At 31.3% G+C, this 21,299-nt stretch overlaps 1 protein-coding gene across 6 annotated transcripts in view; it reads left to right on the top strand.

The window, feature by feature from the left end:
- The window catches only part of LOC136989415 (PHD finger protein 14), an 85,173-nt gene that overhangs the window by 24,864 nt on the left and 39,010 nt on the right, over positions 1 to 21,299 (top strand). For all 6 annotated transcript variants that reach the window (XM_067287541.1, XM_067287545.1, XM_067287544.1 and 3 more), the window contains exons 5-14: positions 1,936 to 1,991; positions 4,009 to 4,112; positions 7,573 to 7,628; positions 9,200 to 9,311; positions 9,388 to 9,482; positions 10,995 to 11,037; positions 13,256 to 13,396; positions 13,462 to 13,537; positions 13,608 to 13,702; positions 13,774 to 13,867. In XM_067287541.1, coding sequence (XP_067143642.1) covers positions 1,936 to 1,991; positions 4,009 to 4,112; positions 7,573 to 7,628; positions 9,200 to 9,311; positions 9,388 to 9,482; positions 10,995 to 11,037; positions 13,256 to 13,396; positions 13,462 to 13,537; positions 13,608 to 13,702; positions 13,774 to 13,867 — 872 coding nt within the window. The remainder of the gene's footprint in view (positions 1 to 1,935; positions 1,992 to 4,008; positions 4,113 to 7,572; positions 7,629 to 9,199; positions 9,312 to 9,387; positions 9,483 to 10,994; positions 11,038 to 13,255; positions 13,397 to 13,461; positions 13,538 to 13,607; positions 13,703 to 13,773; positions 13,868 to 21,299) is intronic.

The raw sequence follows: 21,299 nt of genomic DNA, 5'->3' as shown, positions 1-21,299 counted from the left end.
ATCTCACGAAACTTCACGAATGGCTGTAAATAATAGTTTTCGCAACACAATTAAAAAAAGTCTCACATAGAAAATAACTCAAAACCGTACGAAATAGAATTTATTGACAACAGATGTCAGCACTTGACTGCATCGTCTGGTCTATCGTCTGTTTTACATATTTTTGTCCAGGTGGTGTTTTGTTGACTTAAAAAGTAAATTATTTCATTTTTCGCATATTCATGCAATAATATTACTATAATAAGTGCATTTATGCTATAATAAGTTTATTTAGCTATAATAAGTCAACGTGAGACATGACGAATCGCACGAGACTAGTCGCCAACTATACCGCACAAATTAAAAATTCGCATTAAAAAAATCGCACAAATAAAAATCGCACATAAAAAGAGCGCATAAAAACAGGTTTGACTGTATATGTGCATTTATCATTCTTTTAGCTATTCTTTGTTTTGTCAATTGAACAACATGAGATATAATATCACAGTTATCCTTGTTTCCAACAAATCATCAATAGATGGATAGAATATGACTATTGGTTCAAATAGAGAACTAACAAACATCAGCATCTAATTACATATAATAAACGTTTATGGTTATAGATAATATAGTATCATTTTGAGTTAGGTTAAAAATATTTTAAAATGTTAACATTTGGACTGATATGTTAAAAGCTAAAAAAGGTATGTAAGATGTTAAAAGCTAAAAAAGGTATGTAAGATATAAAGTGTACACGTGTGTGTATAAAGAAATAATCATCAAAACATGTCACGTAGCCAATCAGAATATTTTCTATTTTATTTATGATGTGTGATCTATGTTCTGCCAGTCATATAAGTAACATCACACTCCAGCAAACTGGAAGTACTGGTACCTTCATTATTTCTTTTGCTTTGAAGATTTTAAGTATAAATAGCAAATTTTGGATGAAAGTTTGTTTTAATCTGCAGATATTTTGGTGATTATTTTATATTTGTTAAATACTTTTTTATTGAGTTGTGCTTATAGTCATTTGAGATAAAAATGATTCCTATTCCAAACAATAATGGCATTACATCCTGTTCTGATGTATTAGCTATGTGATTGTGCCACATACCTGTCAGTTATATGTATATTTAATTAGATAATGTATTTTGTTTGTTTTCATTTTAATTTATGTAATTTGTCTGTCAAATTTTTAAAAAATATATTTACTAAATCAACATATAATTTTTTGTTGTGATCATTAATTTTAAAGAAGTTTTGATTTTAATGTTTGATGATACTTTATAAAAAATATTTATATAAAAATATTTTCAATTTTTGTAAACTTCTATGAAGAACAAATCATTGAATGTATTTTGATTATTTAGTTAAGTAAATCTGATCAAATTTTCTTGAAATTGAGAAACAGAAACAATAATAGAAATGTAACACATCAGTAGCTTTTTTTAGTTTCAATTCCTGCAAAAAATTTTTTATTTCAGATCAAAATATGAAATTTTAAGATATTTGCAAAATCTTTAAAGTTCTGTATATAAAACAAATTGTAACTTTTGCAAAGGCATTATAAGAGTGTTAAAAAAAAGTATTTTAAATTTGAATTGGTTTACTTTTACAGTAATATTTTATATTAGAAACATATTAGATGATTTTTAAATCCTAGTTAAGTATTAATTATACATTAATTAACTTGTATACTTATTCCCAATAAAATTATTTTATGGATAAGATACTCTTGCACATCTGTATAGTTTTAAAATGAAGGTATTTTAATCATTAAGTTAGGTTATAATATCTATGAATATAATGTGGTTTAAAATTATAGTAATTACCTTTTTAAAAGAGAACTTTAAAAAAATTTTTTTAATTTTTAGATGGTTATGTCATTACAAATAAAAAGGTACATTAATATATATTTCAATCAAATATTGTAACTTTGAATATTATTTTTAGTGAAGAAGATGATGAAATTGTTGAATGTGATTGTTGTGGAGTTTCTGTTCATGAAGGTAAATTTTATACAAAAATTTTTATATAAAGTTATAATATACAGTGATGAAAATTGAATAATTACTTAAGTGCTTCATTTTTAAACATCTAATTTAATCATCATGATGTGTAGTAAATTTGATTGTTTGAAATGCTTTTAAGTACACTCAAACCTGTTTTTGTGCGATTTGTTTTGTGTGATTTTTTGTGTGCGGTATATGAATTTCAATCAAATTGGTATACTACACAAAAATAATTGCACAAAACACATTGCACATATAAAAAATTGCACAAAAAAAGACCACACAAAAACAGGTTTGAGTGTATATTTTTTAAAATAAGTATCTATTGCACTTGGAAAACTAAATTTACTTAAGTACAGTAAACTGAAATATTGTAGCTTTTGTCTCGTGGATAAATTTGGATGAATTTATGAAATTTGGCACAGCATCAAAAATTCAATTTGTTAAAAATAAAACATTTTATTGTGAATAAGGGGTACTGAAATTCTATCTTTCTTTCTCTGTAAACTTTCAGGTGAGTTTGAGAATTTCAAAACAGCACTTCTAACATCCAAAGGCTTCGCCTGAAGATGATGAATAAAGTCCTCTTCAAGTGAAGCCTTTGGATGTTAGAAGTGCTGTTTTGAAATTCTCAAACTCACCTGAAAGTTTACAGAGTAAAGGAAGATGAAACATTTTATTAACATGAAGAATTAAATACAAATAAGAAATATTTCATTTTAAAAAATGTTTATGAAGGAAGTTTTTGCTTAGACTACAATTTGAAAAAATTTATAGATCTATAAATTCCCACTATCATCTGTCTCTCAAGATTAAGGAAGGCCAGACAATGATGTTAGATGAAGGTCAAGACCAGATATGGAAAGCTTAGGGTCTGGAATCCTGATTAACTATATATGAATGTCTGGTTTAGACTGGAAGTCATGTGATTTAAATTCAAAAATTTTCTCCTGAATGGAGTTACATAGGTAACTGGTATGGCTCTGTTGTTATCAGGAAAAGTATGATGTACAGGAGTAAGACACTACTACACTACTAATTTCAGATAGAGAACATATTATCTGGTTATCCATCCATACGTGCTCTGATATGACATGTATGGATGGATAACCAGAGATTAGACCTGGGTCTACAGATATGACCCTGAGACAAATGCAAAATCTTTTCAGTAGAAAATGCTATGGTTTCCACAGTCAAAGAAGGCACAAAAATCACACAGCAATATGAAGGTCATGTTGATTTTTTTTTTTTATCACCAGGGTAGGACATCATGAGTGTCACATTTTATTTTTCCATGAGAGGCACAAAGAACCTGACTGTTTTACATGCTGAGATGCTGTTGGATGCAAGATTTCACAGCTCTGGCAGTCTGGTTCATTTAGTATGACAATGCTCTAGCCTACAGGTCATATCTCATCTAGACATTCCTTGCAAAACAAGATATTTCACAGATTCGGTAGCTTCCTTACTCTCCAGATGTGGTTCTGGCCAACTTTTGGCTCTCTCCCAAACTCAAGATGCCATTCAAAGGAAAGAGATTTTGGGACACATAGGCAATCAAGACTAACACAATGAAGCACCTGAAGATTCCAATAAATGATTTTGAAAAATGCTTCCATTAGTGGAAGCATCACTGGGAAATGTGTGAACTCAGAATCTATTTTGAAGGGGAGTAGTGTTTGAACCAAATAAATATGCAGGTTTTTTTACCTCAAGTTAGATACTTTTGATCAGATCTTGTATGTAATACAATGGAGAATACTAGTGTATCTAAATATGGAAAAATTACAGACAGCTATGAATTTTTTTCAGTTCCATTTTATAATATTACAAATACATACTACATCTTATGTCCTCTATTGTGTATGCGGTCTGTCATTAAGTGGCACATACCTGTATACTACTATCTCTATTCAGGCCAAATTTCATTAACCTTAGATAATAGTTTACTGTTTCATTTTTAATTTGTTTCAATCTGTTTCAAGTATGTAACATAGTATTTGATTTATAATAGGTTGCTATGGAATTAGTGACACAGATACTGTTGTTAGTACTGTGTCTTCAAGTTCTACAGAGCCATGGTTCTGTGATGCATGTAAAGCAGGCAATACTAATCCTGTAAGTATTAAAAATTTGTTAAGAAATTATTTATGAACAAACTTAGTGAAAATGATAGTATGGTGAAACACTGCAGTTGCAGTTTGATATTTATTTTTAAAAAACTGTGTCTAATATATTTTGTTGAGATTTGATTTAAATCAATGGCATTAATCAAGCCATTGAATTTTTTTCAATGAAAAAGATGTTTATTTAAATTAGAAAAATTAAATGTTAGCTTTCATGACCATTATTTACAAGTAGTTATAAATTATTTCATCATAAAATAATTTATTGCACTAATTTTAACCTGTTTTTTTTTTTTTTTTTTAAATATTGTAATCTGTAATTTTAGCATTATCTATTAAATTATGCACTATGAAAACAAGTTGGGAAGATTTTACATTCATGTGCTCATGACATTTGACAAATAAGTGTGTATGATCATCATCAGCTAACAAAACATTTTTAACAAGGTCAAAAACATTTCTAATTAAATACTTTTGTAACCTCAACTTCAGTAGTTTTTTTTGTTAGCATATCAAATTCATTAACAATTTGAGTTTACATTTATGTTAAATAATTTTAGTTGCTTGAAACATATTTTATGATTATTATTCAAACTATTAAAAAATGAAAGTAATGGAAAACAAATTATTCAGTAAACTAACTGTTGTGTGTTTATAATACAATAGAACAGTTTTGGATAACTGATCACATTTGGTAGGAAAAGACTAAAAAGATTTCTGCTTCACTTAAGATATTTAGTCTTAATTCTAATATAATAGCAAAAAAAGATTAAGGCATAGAAATTTAATACACATGAATGATAAGAAATAATGAAAAAGTTGTCTAATTTATTAAAACAAGCAGTTGTCTTTTTCATTGCAATCTAAACAAACTGATAAAATTTCAAATTCAAAGTAAAAATACATAATAGTAAAATTAATATTCAGTTTATGAATTCTTTCAAAAAAATTCATAAACTGAGAAAATTTTGAGAAGGTTCAAACTGAAATGTTCAACACTAATGTAATTCAAGACAATCATGGAACTAATGTTCCAAAATAGAACAAATTGTATGTAATAAGAAACCATGACTTGAAATTGGACTGTGAATCAGCCCTAAAACATTTGTCTTCTCTAGACACGAAAACATTCATGCAGCTTTGCAAATGTAATTTCAGCAGAGGAAAATGAAGATGATCACAAGTCATACTGTTTGAAGCTAAAAAAGAAAGCTATTAAATTATTTGTCAAAAAACTGGTTCTCATAGAAAAACACTACTGCAGAACAGCAAGATTGATGAAACACCATCTGCTGAGCTATCTGTTTGAAGCAAAGTTTTACAGGGTTTACAATAGAATGCTGGAAAAAGACATTTGGGTGCCTTATTATTTCTATATCTTTACCACAGACTACAATGTGAGTTTCAGAAGTCATGCTGTAGATAAGTGTTCAAAGAGCATCTAGTTTGATTTGAAATTTCAAACAGTCATGTGAAACTGAGTAAAAAGTCAACGTTTTTTTTTTTTTTTCATTGAAAAGCCACAGTGAAGGTGAAATTATTTTTTTGTTGATTGTCAGAACTAGATGCTTCCACAAATTCTAGACAGACCACATATTACAGCAGACAGTTTTACATGTTCCTTTACAAACTGTAAATTTGAATATCAACAGACAAGCAGCCAAAAGACCAGTTTTCATCTACTGCTGGACAGAAGCAGATGAAACAAAATTCTCCTTTCGAATTTCATCAGCTGTATTCCACTATCTAGAGAACACCTTGCTTGAGTTGTTTCTACAGTTTAACTTTCTGCAGATGAATATGGGGTCAGAACAAGAATAGTGACAATTTGCATGTTGTATTGACTAAATGATTGTGCCCCATCAATTCCAGGAAAATCTTTCCTCCTCCTGATCATCTTTTCTGGCAGGATTGAAATCAAACTTGAGTGTCATGATGCTGTTGTGATTCCTAAGGAATATGTGGAAGTGTTAAGAAATCATAGAATGACTGTAAGGGTGTGTGAAGAGTCCACAATGTTTCACTGGAAGGAAGTATCATGGGAAAAGATGAATAAATCAAATCGATGGCATTTTAAGTTTTTGTCTGCAAAAGCAAAGTATCATCATCCATGGAAAAGTATTGAAATTATTGCACTAGTTCTCATTGGTGACAACTCTAATACAACTGTAATGCTTGCTAGTGTGGCAAATAGTGTTCAAATGTAAAACGATCAGTACTAATTTCAACCTGGTCCACATCAGACAAGATGTTTCCATTAAAAAGCAGAAAATAGAAGACATTTCAAGGCTGCTAACTGTGAATTTTGGTGTAAAATTGGATGGACATTCCAGAGGTTTTGCTTTACAGTGACATTGTTCACAGAAAAGCAACCAAAGATCCATCAGGTGAACTTGAAGGTAACATGATTGAAAATATGGATGATTCATAAGCACTGATTAATTACCTCTATGTTTACTATTTTTGTCTATGTTCTACTTTTGTATGTCCGTAAAAATCATTTTACTCCCTCACTGTTGTAGCACAAACAAAATAAAAATAATGCTTTTATTATTATTTCGAAACAAATTGTTTCTTGTGCAGAAGATTTGCTTTTAAAATGTACGTTGTTCCATCTTTAGTTGCAAATTGTCCTTTGTCTAAACCAGTGATTCTCAAACTTTTTCGATCTACCGCCCCCTTTGTTCCATAAAGTTATACCCAACGCCTCCTAACTTATTTTCTCTTGTGCGAGAAAGGATTGGAAATATTCTTAGGAAAACTTTTCTATGAATCTCACACTTTGTGCCCATATCGTACATTGTTCTCAACATCTGAAAACCATTAAATGCAATGTTTCCTCTTATCCATTTAACAGAGGAAAGGGAATGGCTGTCAGTGACCCCAACTTTTGTTCTTTGGTCACTGTTCAGTACCCTGACACCAGCGCCCCCCTAGATTTACTCACCGCCCACAAGGGAGCGTTATCGCCCACTTTGAGAAACGCTGGTCTAAACTAATTTTCATTTTTAAAATTACTCTGTAATGTTCTATAAGACAGTGTAAATGATTATGAAAATTAACTCTTACTGGTCTCTAGAATCAGAAATATTTCAGCAGTCAATAGTTATGACACAATAAAACTTTTTTTAAGTTTCAAAATAGATATGACATTTTTTTGAAATTAGGGTCTTCAAATATTAGTTAAATGATGCCAAAAATAGATATATACAAAAACAGTCTCTTCATACAGAATATTGTCTTGTTTATTAAACATTACAGGCACATACAAATAACAATCTTTTCAGATTTTCACCTTTATTTGCTTATGTTTTAATGGGCATGTTCTTTTAATACCGCTAATAACATTTTGTTATATTTCATTTCTAACTGCTTTCAGTATTTTTTTTTTTTCTATTTGAAAGAAATATAAAATATGTGAAATAATCTGTAATGAAAAAGTTTTTTTTTAGACTTGTGAACTTTGTCCCAATCCATCTGGAATTTTCAAAGAAACAGATGTTGGCAAGTAAGTATTATTACAATAATAATATATTAAACAATTAACTAGTTTCTGAAGATTTGGTATTTTTGGATAAATCTTAAAATTTATAGATTTCATAGTAGACTTTCATTTCTGCAACTTTAAATTTAAATATAATACCAAACTAATATACACACACTGTTTTTATATAGTAAAAAGAAAATTTACACGTGCTACAAACAGGTGTAGGAAAGGTATTTCCAGTATTGCATGTGTATAGCCTATGGGGCATTAGTTTCTCTGCAATATGGGCAGTAAAATTAATTGATTCATTCAAATTTATTCAATAACATACTTTTTTTTTACAAAAGAAAAAGTATGTTATTGAATACTATGACCACTTACAATCAAGACCTTGTGGATAGTTATTGAAGTTAGAAAGATGATGCATGTTATTGAATAAAACATCTTTATAGCATTTAGAAAGATGTTTTATTCAATAACATGCATCATCTTTCTAACTTCAATAACTATCCGCAAGGTCTCGATTGTAAGTGGTCATAGTATAAATTTGAGATTGCCCCACAATCTCAACCACACTATTTTAATGTTTATATTAATTTATTAAAAATATGATCTTCACAAATTATATGATGACATATAATGTCTTTATAAAAGAACCAACATTATTTATTCTGCTAATTGGTCTGGTTTATACACAGATCAATTAACAAACTTATATAGGTATTACAATGCCTATTGTACACCAAACACTACTGTGGTCATCTCATTTTCCCATAAAATATAAAATGCATGAGAAGTAAGCAGAGATTCCACAGATGCTCTTTAGCTGAACCTAGACATTTTGAATATAGCTTTATTTTGCTATAATATAGTTTTTGTAATCATTTATGATTTGTTGGTTTCTATCCATTGCAGTTATAGGTTCTATGTATGTTTTGGTAAATTTTCTTAAAATGATTCCCTTTTACTGTTTTTTTGTTTAGGGGCAACAGAGAAAATTTAAGTATTGCCACAGAACTATTGTGCAATTTAAACGACTTCTTTTTTTAAATTAATTTATTTTACTAAAAGCACTGTTGGGAAACTAATTCTGTAGAAATTATTCATATACTTGTGCAATGCTGAAAAGATCTTTGTTTTGTTCACTTCAGCACTTATGCAGATACACTTGTACAGTAGAGCATCGATTATCTGAATACCAATCAACCAAAACATTGGTTAACTGAAAGCATGCCAGTCGGCAAATCCAAATTTCTACTAGTGCTATGGTGCTGCTGTACTCTTCCCTCCCTGCCAACGTAAACTGTAGCCTACTTTAATGTACTACTTTATGTAAGATATGTATTTGTAAGACTTGTGATACAAAATATATACAGTACAGTTCAGTGTTTAATATATTTTTCATAAACGATCAGTTATCTGAACAACCCAGCCCAACCAGCTCAAACTGTTTCAGATAATCAATGCTCTACGAATTAATCATTCATTAATGAAATACAAACGAATCTCCAAAATTTGAACGTATTAGTTTTACTAGTTCATATAATTTGATTGTAAATAAAACACTTTTAATGAAATTATTTTTACTATAGATGGGTTCATCTAGTATGTGCACTTTACATTCCTGGAGTTGCATTTGGTGATGTTGACAAATTAACTCCAGTAACATTGTTTGAAATGCCATATTCACGATGGGGTGCAAAGGTATAGCTATATAACTGAATTTTACAAACCTCAATTTTATTTTGATATAAATGATAATTGATATAAATATATTTAGCCATGTGCACTTTGTGAAGATGAACGATTTGCCAGAACGGGAGTCTGCATCAGTTGTGATGCCGGAATGTGTCGAAACTATTTTCACGTAACTTGGTAAGATTTCTTAACTAAAAATATAACTTAACTCTTTCCAACCTTAATGAAAAATTTTATTATTTAAAGATAGCAGTATATTTTTTAACCATCCTAATTGTGCCCCAACTGATTTGACATGTTTTTAAATGTTAATTAATTACTTTTCCAGCTCTGTTACATAACAGAGGGAAATTATGGTAATCAATCAAAAAAATTATCTTTCAAGATTTTTATATGTTTTTGGGCTCTGGATCTTGAAACATAGAGAAATGTAAAACATTTGAAATTTTTTTTTTTTTCCTTCGTGTTGGAGTGCATGATTTTGTTCACTCACTTTGAAGCTTAATAACACCGTGCTTTTTGTCAAAAATTACTGAAATTTTGCAGGGAGGTTTGTGTATTAAGGAAATTGATGCTATTAAATTTTAGTGGTTAAAAGTCAATGAAATGGGGAAATAGAGGGGATCGTGTCACATCTAAAGTAGGGTCATATTTAATGATTTTACTTGTTGTTAGCATTTACAATTTTTTATAAAACTCATCTCTACCCTTAAAATTAAGCTTATTGCAATTTTGTAGTAATTAAAAATATGAAGTTTTTTAATAAAATATCATAACAGATGATGCCACATACAGTTTCAAATGTTGCTGGGAAAGTTAAGCAGCTTGTTGGATTTTTCACCTTTAATGTCATCATCCCATTTTTGAAGTTTAATCTAGTAACACATGTTCTTGAATTGAATAAATGAGTGATAGTACAATCAAGTTCAAATTAAGGCGAAAATTTTGTATTGATTTTAAATAGAAATCAGATAGGGATTAGCATCCAGTTTGAATTAACAGAAAATCAAGTTATCCAAGTATGAATTAACAAGAGTCTACTATAAAATATAAAAAAATCATTAGAAAAGAAGTTTAAACAAAATGAAAATGAAATTTTTTCTTTGTAACTGCTGCTTATAATTGGCAGTGATAAATTGTAAAACAATTTGTATTATGGTATTTTGATATATTTATAGTATTAGATACTAAAAGTAATAAGAACTGAGGGATATGAAACCCAAAATGCATTTTCTTGTAACTAATGCATCCATATTGTCTCCGGTGTTCCTGTATGATAAGTCTGTAAAAAAACAATAATATATGCTTGAAACAAATTTCTTCTTTCTGAATGTAAAACAGTGAGAGTATTTTTTATTAATAATAATTGAATATTGGTTTACAAATATAAAACATTAAAAAATATTTGAACGATAATAAAATTATTCTTTTTAAATTTGTGAACATGTCAAGTAAAGAAGAATACTGTTTTTTTTTTTTTGTCTGTTTAAAAATTTGCAATAATTTTGCACATAATACTCTTCTATTGAAACATAAGTTAAATACAGTTTAAAGAGAATGTAAGGAAAAATTTAGGAAAAGATGGTTATTCTGCATGTCTTATGTTTAGAATTACAAAAGGGGTTGGAAAGAGTTAATTATTTACTATCTTTGAATATTATCAAGAAAGTTAACCTAAAATTTAATTAGTGCCCAGAGAGAAGGACTTCTGTCAGAGGCTTCTACTGAAGAGGTGAGATGATTTTTTTATTGTGTAATAAATAATAATTAACATCAATAAACAACATTCAATATTATAATTGCAATGTATGTTCAGTATACTTATTGGCATATGGAAGATGTGTAGATGATCATGGGAGGAGTGATGGGATGATTGGCTTCCCTAAGATTGCTAGACAGAATGGCCAAAAAAATGGTGCTAAAAAGTAGAATGTGCTCTTCAGTTTACTGAGTGTTCTAATGTTGCTATTTTTTCTTCACAGTATGATATAGAAGTTGAAATTGGAGTAACGTATCATATCTTAGAAATGTCTTTCAAATTGGAGTCCTTTTAGCATGGAGCAATGACTATATTTTATAGTGCAGAAATATTATGCTTTAAACTCCACAGCAAGATATGATTAGATGGTCCAACCTTATTGGTCCATGCAGGATGCTGCATGTCCACAGAGTTGCTAAGATGTTTTCTTGGCCATGTCTTACATTGGACACAGAAGTTCATTTAGACAGGGCATTTAATGGTCAATATAGTCATAGCCTAAACTGCTGGAACTTTTGGGGGTTATTTGAAGGACCAAGTTTTTCATAATAGCTCCAAAACCATCAAGAACGTAAAAAAAACAAAAAAGCCATTGCAAACAAAATTTAGATCATTGACAAAAACATATTGGCAAATACCAATTTTGCCTCTATACCGTATGTAGGAACAGTGATCATTTCAAAAATTTAACTCTATTCATTTCACTTATTGCTTCAAGTTCTTTAGAAAATTTCAGTAAATTTAGTCCAATAATAATAAAGTTGTTGTTAAAAATATTTCCAAAGACAGACAATACACTGAAATATCATTTGTTTTATCTTCTCTTCATTCTTCAAAAAATAACATGGTGGAATTGAACTTTATTTGTAGGCTTCTTGTTTAACCAAATATGCAAAAGCATTTAAAAAACTTTTCCTTGAGTGGTAGCTCTATTAAAATGTTAGAATGTTATTTTCTGAAGAGTGAAGAGAAGACAAACAATACATTAAAGTATCACTGTTTCATCTTGGAAATTTTATCAATAACAAAATTGTATTACTTTACTTTTTAACACTGTTTTCTTGGCCACCTTGCATAGATTTTATTTCTTTAAAATATGTTTACATTTTAATATTTTTGTAATTACCACAATGTAATGTAAAGTAAGTTTATATAAACAAATATGTAACAAAATTAAAATTTTATTGTTTTAATGATTACATAAAATATAGTACAATCTTGGTAATTCAACTTACATGTGACTAGAATGATGTTGGATTAAGGAGATTGCCAGATTATTAGAAGTTAATGGAAAGGTGAATTCAATGGTGCATAAATTTGACAGCCTGTCAACATCAACTGTCAATGATGTGGCAAAACACAAGTTGAACTAATGATCAAAACATCAGAGCATGCTACCATTGTCAGTAACAAATGTTACCAAGTTGGCAATTTACACTAAATTTAGTGGGAAGTTTTGAATGACTGAATTTTATATTTATAGGATATTTTGTTACAAGATACTATACTGTACCTTTTCTGAGTAGCCTAAGATGATGAATGTAACAATCTCTAATATCATGTCTAAGCTTGAGTGTTTGAGCTTGAGATTGATATCATGCCATATTTAACAGGAAGGTATTCAAATTTAATGGGAACACTAGAGTTTGAACTAGTGGGAAGCTAGTACAGCTTGGCAACAATCCTGGTAATACTCAGTCAACTAGTGTTGGATTGTTTGATGTGTCAGACTAGCAAACAGCTGAATTACTGAGATTATGCTATATTTTATTGCATAAATTCAACATTCCCAAGATTTGCTTCAGGATTCATTGGAGATAAATTATATAACATATGAGATTTTGGTTCATACTCTATTTTGAATAATTCTAATTTAAGAAATTTATTGATTAGAAAATTTGCAATTTAAGATGACAAACCATATGTGACATCCAAAGGCAAAAACTGTGTATCCAAAAAAATTGAAAATCAAGTTGGACACTTGTAATTTATTACAGAACATTTGTCATGCTAGATATCGGATGGTATCAATAAAGGATATTAATTAGGTGATGACAATTGTGCAATTTTGATTTTCAGTTCTTTTAGAGAGAGAGTCTTTTCCTTTTGGCACCTACCTGTAATGATTAATACATTTCTTAACAATAAATTTTTTCTGTCTTTAATAATGTAACTATTTATATATTTTCAGGATATTGCTGATCCATTTTTTGCATATTGTAAACTTCATGCTGATAAGAATATAATTAGAAGCAAAAGACGCAATTGGTTAGCTCTTCAGTCACAGGCAAAAGAAAGAAAATTAGTAGATAGAAATCAGTCAGAAGAAAAAGTAATTTGTTATAATTATTTTAAATTTTTTTTAAAGTATGAGTATTATAATGACAATATTTACAGGCTCGTATTGAAAGAAAATTAGCTTGGCACAGAGAAAAATACCTTGCTGCCAAAGTACAAAAAGCACAACCTTGGGGTTTGTATGAATTTAACTGTACATTTATTTGAACAATAATAATTTAATAATAATAAATACATGAAATTAGTTCCAACACAGAAGATGCCAAGATTATTGACAACAAGTCCATCTGCATGTCGTAAGCTTTTGAAGAAAGCTGAATTACTAGGAATGAGTACACAAGTAAGTAAATAGTGTATTTAAATTTCAGTTTTGAAACTTCTATTTTAATAATAATTTTTTTTTTTTTTTAGACCCACATTACTAGTTCTGAGAGTATGATGGATGTAAGACGTAAATGGCATGTACCACCTGCCTTTAGTGTGGAATTTGTTAGTTATTACTTAGGTAATATAATAATTTTTGACTTAAAAATACATTTATTTATAAGAATTTTTGTGATTTTTGTGTATGTACAGTAAAACCCAGTTAAGATGTTTCCTGCCTAAGTCATTCAAATTTTGCAGTTTTGTCATTTCTCCCATAAGAGAGATGTTAAAACTTCCCATGTGAGATATTACAAAATATCAATCCTGTGAAGCAATTTTTACCCACTTAAAACAATCACATTGATGATTAGTCATGTTTTTCTCATAAACTGCATGCACAACGATCCTCTAGTCTCAACAGAAGGATGGCAGGATAGCCCCCACTTCAATATTTGCTCTTTGGGTATTTGGTGAACTGAAGCAGTGTTTTCAACCCTAGTGGAATTCTCTAAATTAACAGGTTTTTTTTTAAACATACAGTGGCAAAGCAGTGACACTAGTCTAAATTTTATTTTATTTTAATAAAAGACAATGGCCATACACAGTGTTTAGCTGGCAGAAGAAGGGGAGGGAAGGAGGATGAAGACATAGAAATAAGAGAAAGGAATGATACCTCTGAGCAGTGTACATAAGGTTACCACACCCTATATGATTAATATTGGTATGCAGTTTTTAGGCAGCAAAGCCTTTGGTCTAAAAGAAAACCTGAATTGTAGCATACACCAATAAATGGTGCAGCTACATAAAAGCTAGACAGAGTAAAGTATAATGCTTAAACTAATACTAAAATAATACAGAAACTAAGCTAGCAAGCCCTCTAAGAAGCAAAATTACTTAACTGAAACAACTAGGGGAAAAGTGAATATACTAGTAACTTACTAAACTAGCCAACTTAGTAAATTTAGCTGTAAGTTAATTTTAAGTTAGTAAAGTTATCTTAAATCTAACTTAAAACTAGTTATACTAACTTACAGCTAACTTATTACTAAACAAGAATACTGACAAGAACAACTAGACAGACTCTAAAGCATGCAATGAGAAAAGACATATGAGCAAGACACCAATTGTTTATTTTTTATTTTATATAAGAAGACTAAAGACAACATGAAGAGCAATGGAAGATATGACAAAGTAGAACCTGATAACTATGAAGAAACAAAACACATGACACAAAAGAACTAGCTGTACAATTAATCTTAACTGGAACTATACATTATGAACAAGGAAACCTATGTGTTGTGTGTGCCATCAGGGAGAGAGACCACAAGGGCTTGCTTTGCTGTGGGATATGAATGAAAGTAAGCAATGGAACATTGTATGTGTCTGGATGAGTTGCTGAGGTATGCAAGGTCAGTTGTATCTTTCCAAAATTGCTGCTCTCATTAAGCTGTCCCTAATGTTTGTGTAGTACCTATTGCAATGGAAAATTAAGTGGATAGGCATTTTGGTCCTTATGTAGTCCACATTTGCAGTGCAGGTTGAACCTATGCAGATAGTGCTTGAAGTTGCTATGGCCTGTAAGAAGCTGAGTGAGTGTAAAACTAGGGGAAAAATGTAGAAGAGTCACAGTAGTGTTAACCCTGGGGATAAAAGTTTAGGTGAGCCTACCACTGATGTCACTAAAACAAATTACCATTCTCTGGCAAGACAGCTTCCCAGCTGTCTTGCCAGAGAATGGTAATTTATTTTTTGATATGCATGTCAATCTAATAAATAGGAATATAACTGAAAGTGCTAATGACTGTAGACTTAGCAGCCAATTTGGCAAGATGATCAGTGGCCTCATTTCCTAGGAGCTCACATGACCCAGGACCCATTAAAAATCTACTTTAATGTGGTTATTTAAGTGCCTGAGAATGTGATGTATGAAATGCACAGGTTTAACATAGCTATTAAGACCTGGCTATCCCTGTGTAAAGCTACCCTACTATCCAAACATATGCAATAGTGTACAAAGTGTCTTTTGTTATATCTATGCTTAATGTGGATCAGGCTCATAAATAGCTAATGTTTCTGTCTGAGCAATTGACCAGTGTGGATCTAATTTGAAGCACATTTGAGTAAGCTTTTCACCTAAATCAGAGTAAACTACGGATGCAGCACCCACCTCTTCATTCATTTTGGAGCCATCAGTGTAAATTCTAAATATCAGGTGATCCTTTTGATTATCAAAGTAAATGTCTGGGGCAAGCTAATTAGAGGGATGATAGTCTTAAGTAGGGAGGGTTTTTTATCTATGCTAAATTTACTTATGTCGTCAAGCAGAGCTAAACTAGACAATTTTACCTTCCTTAATAATTTTGGCGACATCAGAGTTGCTATAATCTTGCAAGGTTCTCCTTCCAAATGATTTTTTTAATTCCTAAATATATAGGGATCAAATCTGACATTACCAATAAAACACTAGTGGGTGCAGTTCTGTAAGCCTTGCAGATGTAGAGAGCTGTAATCTCTGGACAGATAACAGTTTACATCTGTTGTGTACTTTGGCAGCCCCATAACCCCAGACCTGTACAGCATAAAGGAGGACAAGTTGAATGGCCCCCTGTACATGAGTTTGGTAGTGGTGGGATCTAGGCCCCAGGTGTTCCTGGAAATACTAGCAAGGACATTGGCCATCTTTTTAGCTTTGTCTGTGATGTACAGTGGGTGATCGGTTAACAAACAGTTCAGAATTGGACAACGAACACTTTTGCAAAACATTTTTATGTTTGGACAACGAACACATGTTCATTGTTCAAACATAAAAATCACAAGAAGCAATGCTGCATTTAAGATTTGTAAAACTATTTTAATAGCATCTATACATGGTTTTAGAACAAGAATTTAACAGTTGTATACAAAACTATTTTTTTGCAATAGTTAATTTCTGTTTTCTAAACTTTTTATTTAAAAAACTGATATTATTATGGGGCCTAAAAAGAGTGAAGTGTCAAGAATTGTGTTCACCTTAGAAACTAAGCAAGAGATAATAGCCAAGGTAGAGAGTGGGCAGATGACTTCAACAGGTCTGCAGTAGATAAATCTTAGCTAAGAAAGATATAATCAAAAAGACTCAAGCTTATAAAGGAGTAACGAAAATTGCATCTGAGAAACAAAGATGTGCCATCAATGAAAAAATGAAGAGATTGCTTTTAGTTTGTTATTACATGTAAATAAACATAGTAAGAAAGTATATAATTAATTATTTTTGTGGGTCTCCAAAATGAATTAATCAAATTTCCATGAAAATCTATGGTAAATCAATAACACTGGACAACAATGATTTTGTTTCGGGTTCAAAATTAGCATATTCTTATGTATTTTCATCTGCTGAATTCAAAAATCTCCATAAAAATGACTGATTAGCTCTTGCTTTGGAGATACAGTGATATGTTATTTTTCAGAGTCTACATTTGTATTTTGGAGAAAATTTATTTTTTGGGAGTTGTCACACCTCTCACACTGACATAGCAAAACATTCTCTATATGTTTGTAGGTTATAAGCATAATAAATGTAGCTATGACTTTGAGTTTAATATTGCTTCTGTTTTTCTTGGTTAAAATTTCTAGTTTTGGAGTACTTTTGAAGTGTAATACTGGTTATACCAAAATGCCACGAAAATGTGTAAATTTAGTGAACAATTTTTGTTATATTCGTAGTGAAATAACATTTTCGTCACAGAAACACAATCTGACACCTCTTCTGAAGACTGCCTATCACCATTATTTGGGTATAAAGGTAGGTTCAGGATAAGTCATGGGCTCCACGTTACAACTCTTGTTCAGTTATACTACGAGAATGACTGAAAAAAATGATCTATGGCTTTTGCTGTGCGAAAGGTTTGGCGGGAGCCTACAAACCATATACATTACTGCTATTTCTGCTTGACTCCTTATAAAGGCAGAATTGTCAATGAAGAAAAAAGAAACAGTTCAACATCCAAATATTCCATCTGCAATTCGACCTATTCCACATTCAGATAGTTTACCAGTTCCTACTCCATCCAACATTATGAGCTTGAAGAAGAAAATGAAAAAAGTGTGGGAGAAGAAGAACCCAACAAGCGTTCCACATTTCATGACCCTGATTTTGAGATAAAAGATGATACACCACAGACTGAATTAAGCGAAATTGAGTGATCTCATTCAAGATCTAGTCTTGTCAAAGAATAAAGCAGAACTTCTAGGGTCAAGACTACAGCAACGGAATCTTCTCCAACGTGATGTCAGATCTCACAGTACAGAGAACGTCAGAGGGATCTGATTCCTTTCTTTGAGAAGAAAAACAATCTGGTTATTTGCTGTGACGTTAATGGCTTGATGAAATGTTTGAATTTGAAATTCAAACATTTTCAAAAATTCAAAAGCACTTTCAATGTTGTTAGCATATGTAATTAAAATGTGTTGTTTCTTCTTAAGCCATTAAAATCACATACTGCCACCTCTTGTATATCACAGAAACTAGAGCTAATAAAAATTTTTCCTTGTCATATTTGATTTTATCACCCCAAAATTAGTAAGATTCCACTCATGAAATAAAGGAAACATTCAAAAACATTTTTTTTTTTTCTTGTCCAGTGTAATCAGTTAACAAACATATCTGATAGCAAACATAGTCTTGGAACGAATTATGTTCGTTAACCGATCACCCACTGTCTTTGCTGTGGAATGTGAAGTTAAGCTTCTTATCAAATATAATAACTAAATATTTAATTTCCTTTGTCTGCTTTATACTATGTGCTCCTAAATGCATGGTCAGTTGTCCTAACGAGAGGATTGTTCCTACCAATAATCATACTTTTGCATTTGTCTGTGTTAATGGATTGCCTATGCAGAATGTTCCACTGATGAATTGTTTGAGAATGTTGTTGCATATATTCTGTAAGCAATCACTGTTCCTGTGAGAAGCTAAAATGAAAGTGTCATCTGCATAGCCTTGGATGTGACAACCAGGAAGCAGGGTGTCATTTAGGTGCTATATAGAGTTGCAGGGTAATGTTCCAGGACCAGACCTGGACACCCCAGAGTGATTGGGATGGCAATATTATGTTGAGTTGTATAAATACCTGCATGACTGTGAGTAAAATAGGATTGAAGACGTTTTTAAAGGTTTTGAGGGCAGTGATGATCATGTAAGATCCTGTACACAAGATAGAAGGCACCTCTAAAGTCAGTTGTGATTACAGCAGTGCATTCGTTGTTTTGCTTAGCCTTGTGGATGTAATGAGTAACATGTGTAAAGTACTAGTTTTAGTATCTTAGGAAACCGACACTAACTGTGGCCGGTAAAACTTCCATTAATCTAACGGGTACTTTACGCGGATTCGAGATTAGTTTGCCAGGCCTGGGCTTTTAAGCGTGCACTGAAAAATTAGTAAGAATAACGATAAATATCAAGTCAAAGCAAAAAGTTCAAATATATTTAATTAGTAACTAGAATTTACTACGTACAAATGTCTATAATCCAAACAAAATTTATTAACGAAATTCAACAAGTCAACCCGACAATAAACTCAGCTACTTAGCTTAACTTAATATTAATTCCCTTTTGAAAATTCGACAAATCAAATACTTAGAAACTATGAACAAAATCTCTTACGAATTACACGTCTATCCGTCACCTCACTACATTAGGAATCTATTTCCTCAATCCTTTAGATATCGTCAAATCGTCAATCGAATTCCTCTTTAACACCTTGGATTGTCCAATTATCAATCTGGACTTCTATCAGAATATCACTTCGCTTTCAAATTCACCTCGCTCTGGATATCACCTCGATTTGGAATTCACCTCCCTCTGGAAATCACCTCCTCCTCCTTTGATTAACGTACGGGTTTTATACTGTGAGGTGACGTCACACTTCAGCTGGGTTACTCCCCTTATTTACATACTTAGTTGCTAACATTAATTTTTTTTCTGGCAGCTTTAATTTTCCGACAAAAGCTTATAAACCGTTTACAAAGTATTTATCATAATTTTCTGGGATGTTGACGGTTTATCAAGTATTTCTTTACTAGTGAGTATGGGGACTCCCCCCTCCATTTTTTTTTCTGCGGACCGTTTACTTCTGCTGGGCAGCGCAAGTGCGCGAGATTTTTCCTACGGCGCTTATTTTTTTCGTGAGTTGTTTTATCTTCTTTTTTCGTTACTAATAAGAGAGTGGTGGGGAACCTTCATCCTAAATAAACATAAGCCCCAAACAAAATATAATAAAACGAAAAATAATAATAAAATAAAAATAACGCTTGGACTCAGTTCCTTACACATGTTTAATGACATCTACTGTGCCTTTATTTTTAGAGAAACTGAAATGATTCTCATGCAGAGCCCTATGCTTATGTAGGTGCCAAGTGATCCTGTTAATCATGAGACTGTCTAACACTTCTCTTAAAGTAGGAAGAAAACAAATTAGTCTGTATTTCTTGTGTTAGCACTAGTGGGTTTGGGGATAAAAGTGACACTAGCCCTTTTCCACTGAGTAGGAAAAAGGCCATTCAGATAGATGTTGAAGAGAATAACAAAAGCTGTCAGAATGGCCTCAAATACATGTTTTATCATCCTACTGGTTATGCCATCAAGGCCTGGAACTTTGTTGTCATTGAGTGAATGGATGGAATTATGAATCTCAATTCTACAAGGAAGTGGTGAACATCTTCAATGGCAGTCTCAATGTCTGATGTGTCAGGAATGTAGATTGATCAAATGTAAAAGTGAAGTGTTGTTGTCAGTAATGCAAACTGTGGTTATTTATTCAGTTGTGTTTGGTAGAGGATTTGATCCCGTGATCCCAATTTTCGGGATCCCAACTACTTTCTAGTCCCAAAATTTTTGGGATTAAGTTTTCCTGATCCCAAGATTTTTGGGATTGATATCATTTTTAAAAAGTTGCAAAATAGACTGCATGAAGTGAAACATTCAGTGGCAGTGCTCTTAACAGAATTGCTTGCCTATCATTTTAATATAAAACTTCTTGTATTTTGAACTAAAATGATAGACAAGCAGTTCTCACTGGATTACCTGGTAATATACTTCATTTTTGTATTTTTGAATTTTTGTGGGCACTAATCAATTTTTTGGCGCAGTCGAGAGCACTTTTGCTTGGCTGTAGAGTTCTAACATGACTCTTCAAAATTCTAATAAGTCATTCAATGGAGGACTATCATCACCCTTAAGTGAGTGCACTCACCAGCCTCTGGTTGTTGCATCCAATTTAAATTGAATAATGAACATAAATAATATGCTTGAGAACTCATCTATATTAAAATTTAGAGCTTCAAAGGATCGAATACAGTCTGTAGTCGATTAAACAAAATTGTAACACGTGTCAGGTGTGTTTGTTATCTAGCATTGATGTACAGTCCACAGCTCTGTCACATGTGTGTATATATGTGTGTGACAGAGCATATATGCACAACAGCATATATCAGCATATATATGTGCAACAAATTCAGAAGCAGACTTGGTGATGAGACACTGGATGCATTGTTATTTCTCAGATCATATTTTCGCAATTCAAATTAGAATGTTC

Source organism: Centruroides vittatus, unplaced genomic scaffold (assembly GCF_030686945.1).
Source record: "Centruroides vittatus isolate TY-2023 unplaced genomic scaffold, ASM3068694v2 scaffold_520, whole genome shotgun sequence".
Classification (NCBI taxonomy): Eukaryota; Metazoa; Arthropoda; class Arachnida; order Scorpiones; family Buthidae; genus Centruroides; species Centruroides vittatus.
Note: the sequence above shows the minus strand (reverse complement) of the source record. Positions and strands in the feature narration are given on the sequence as shown.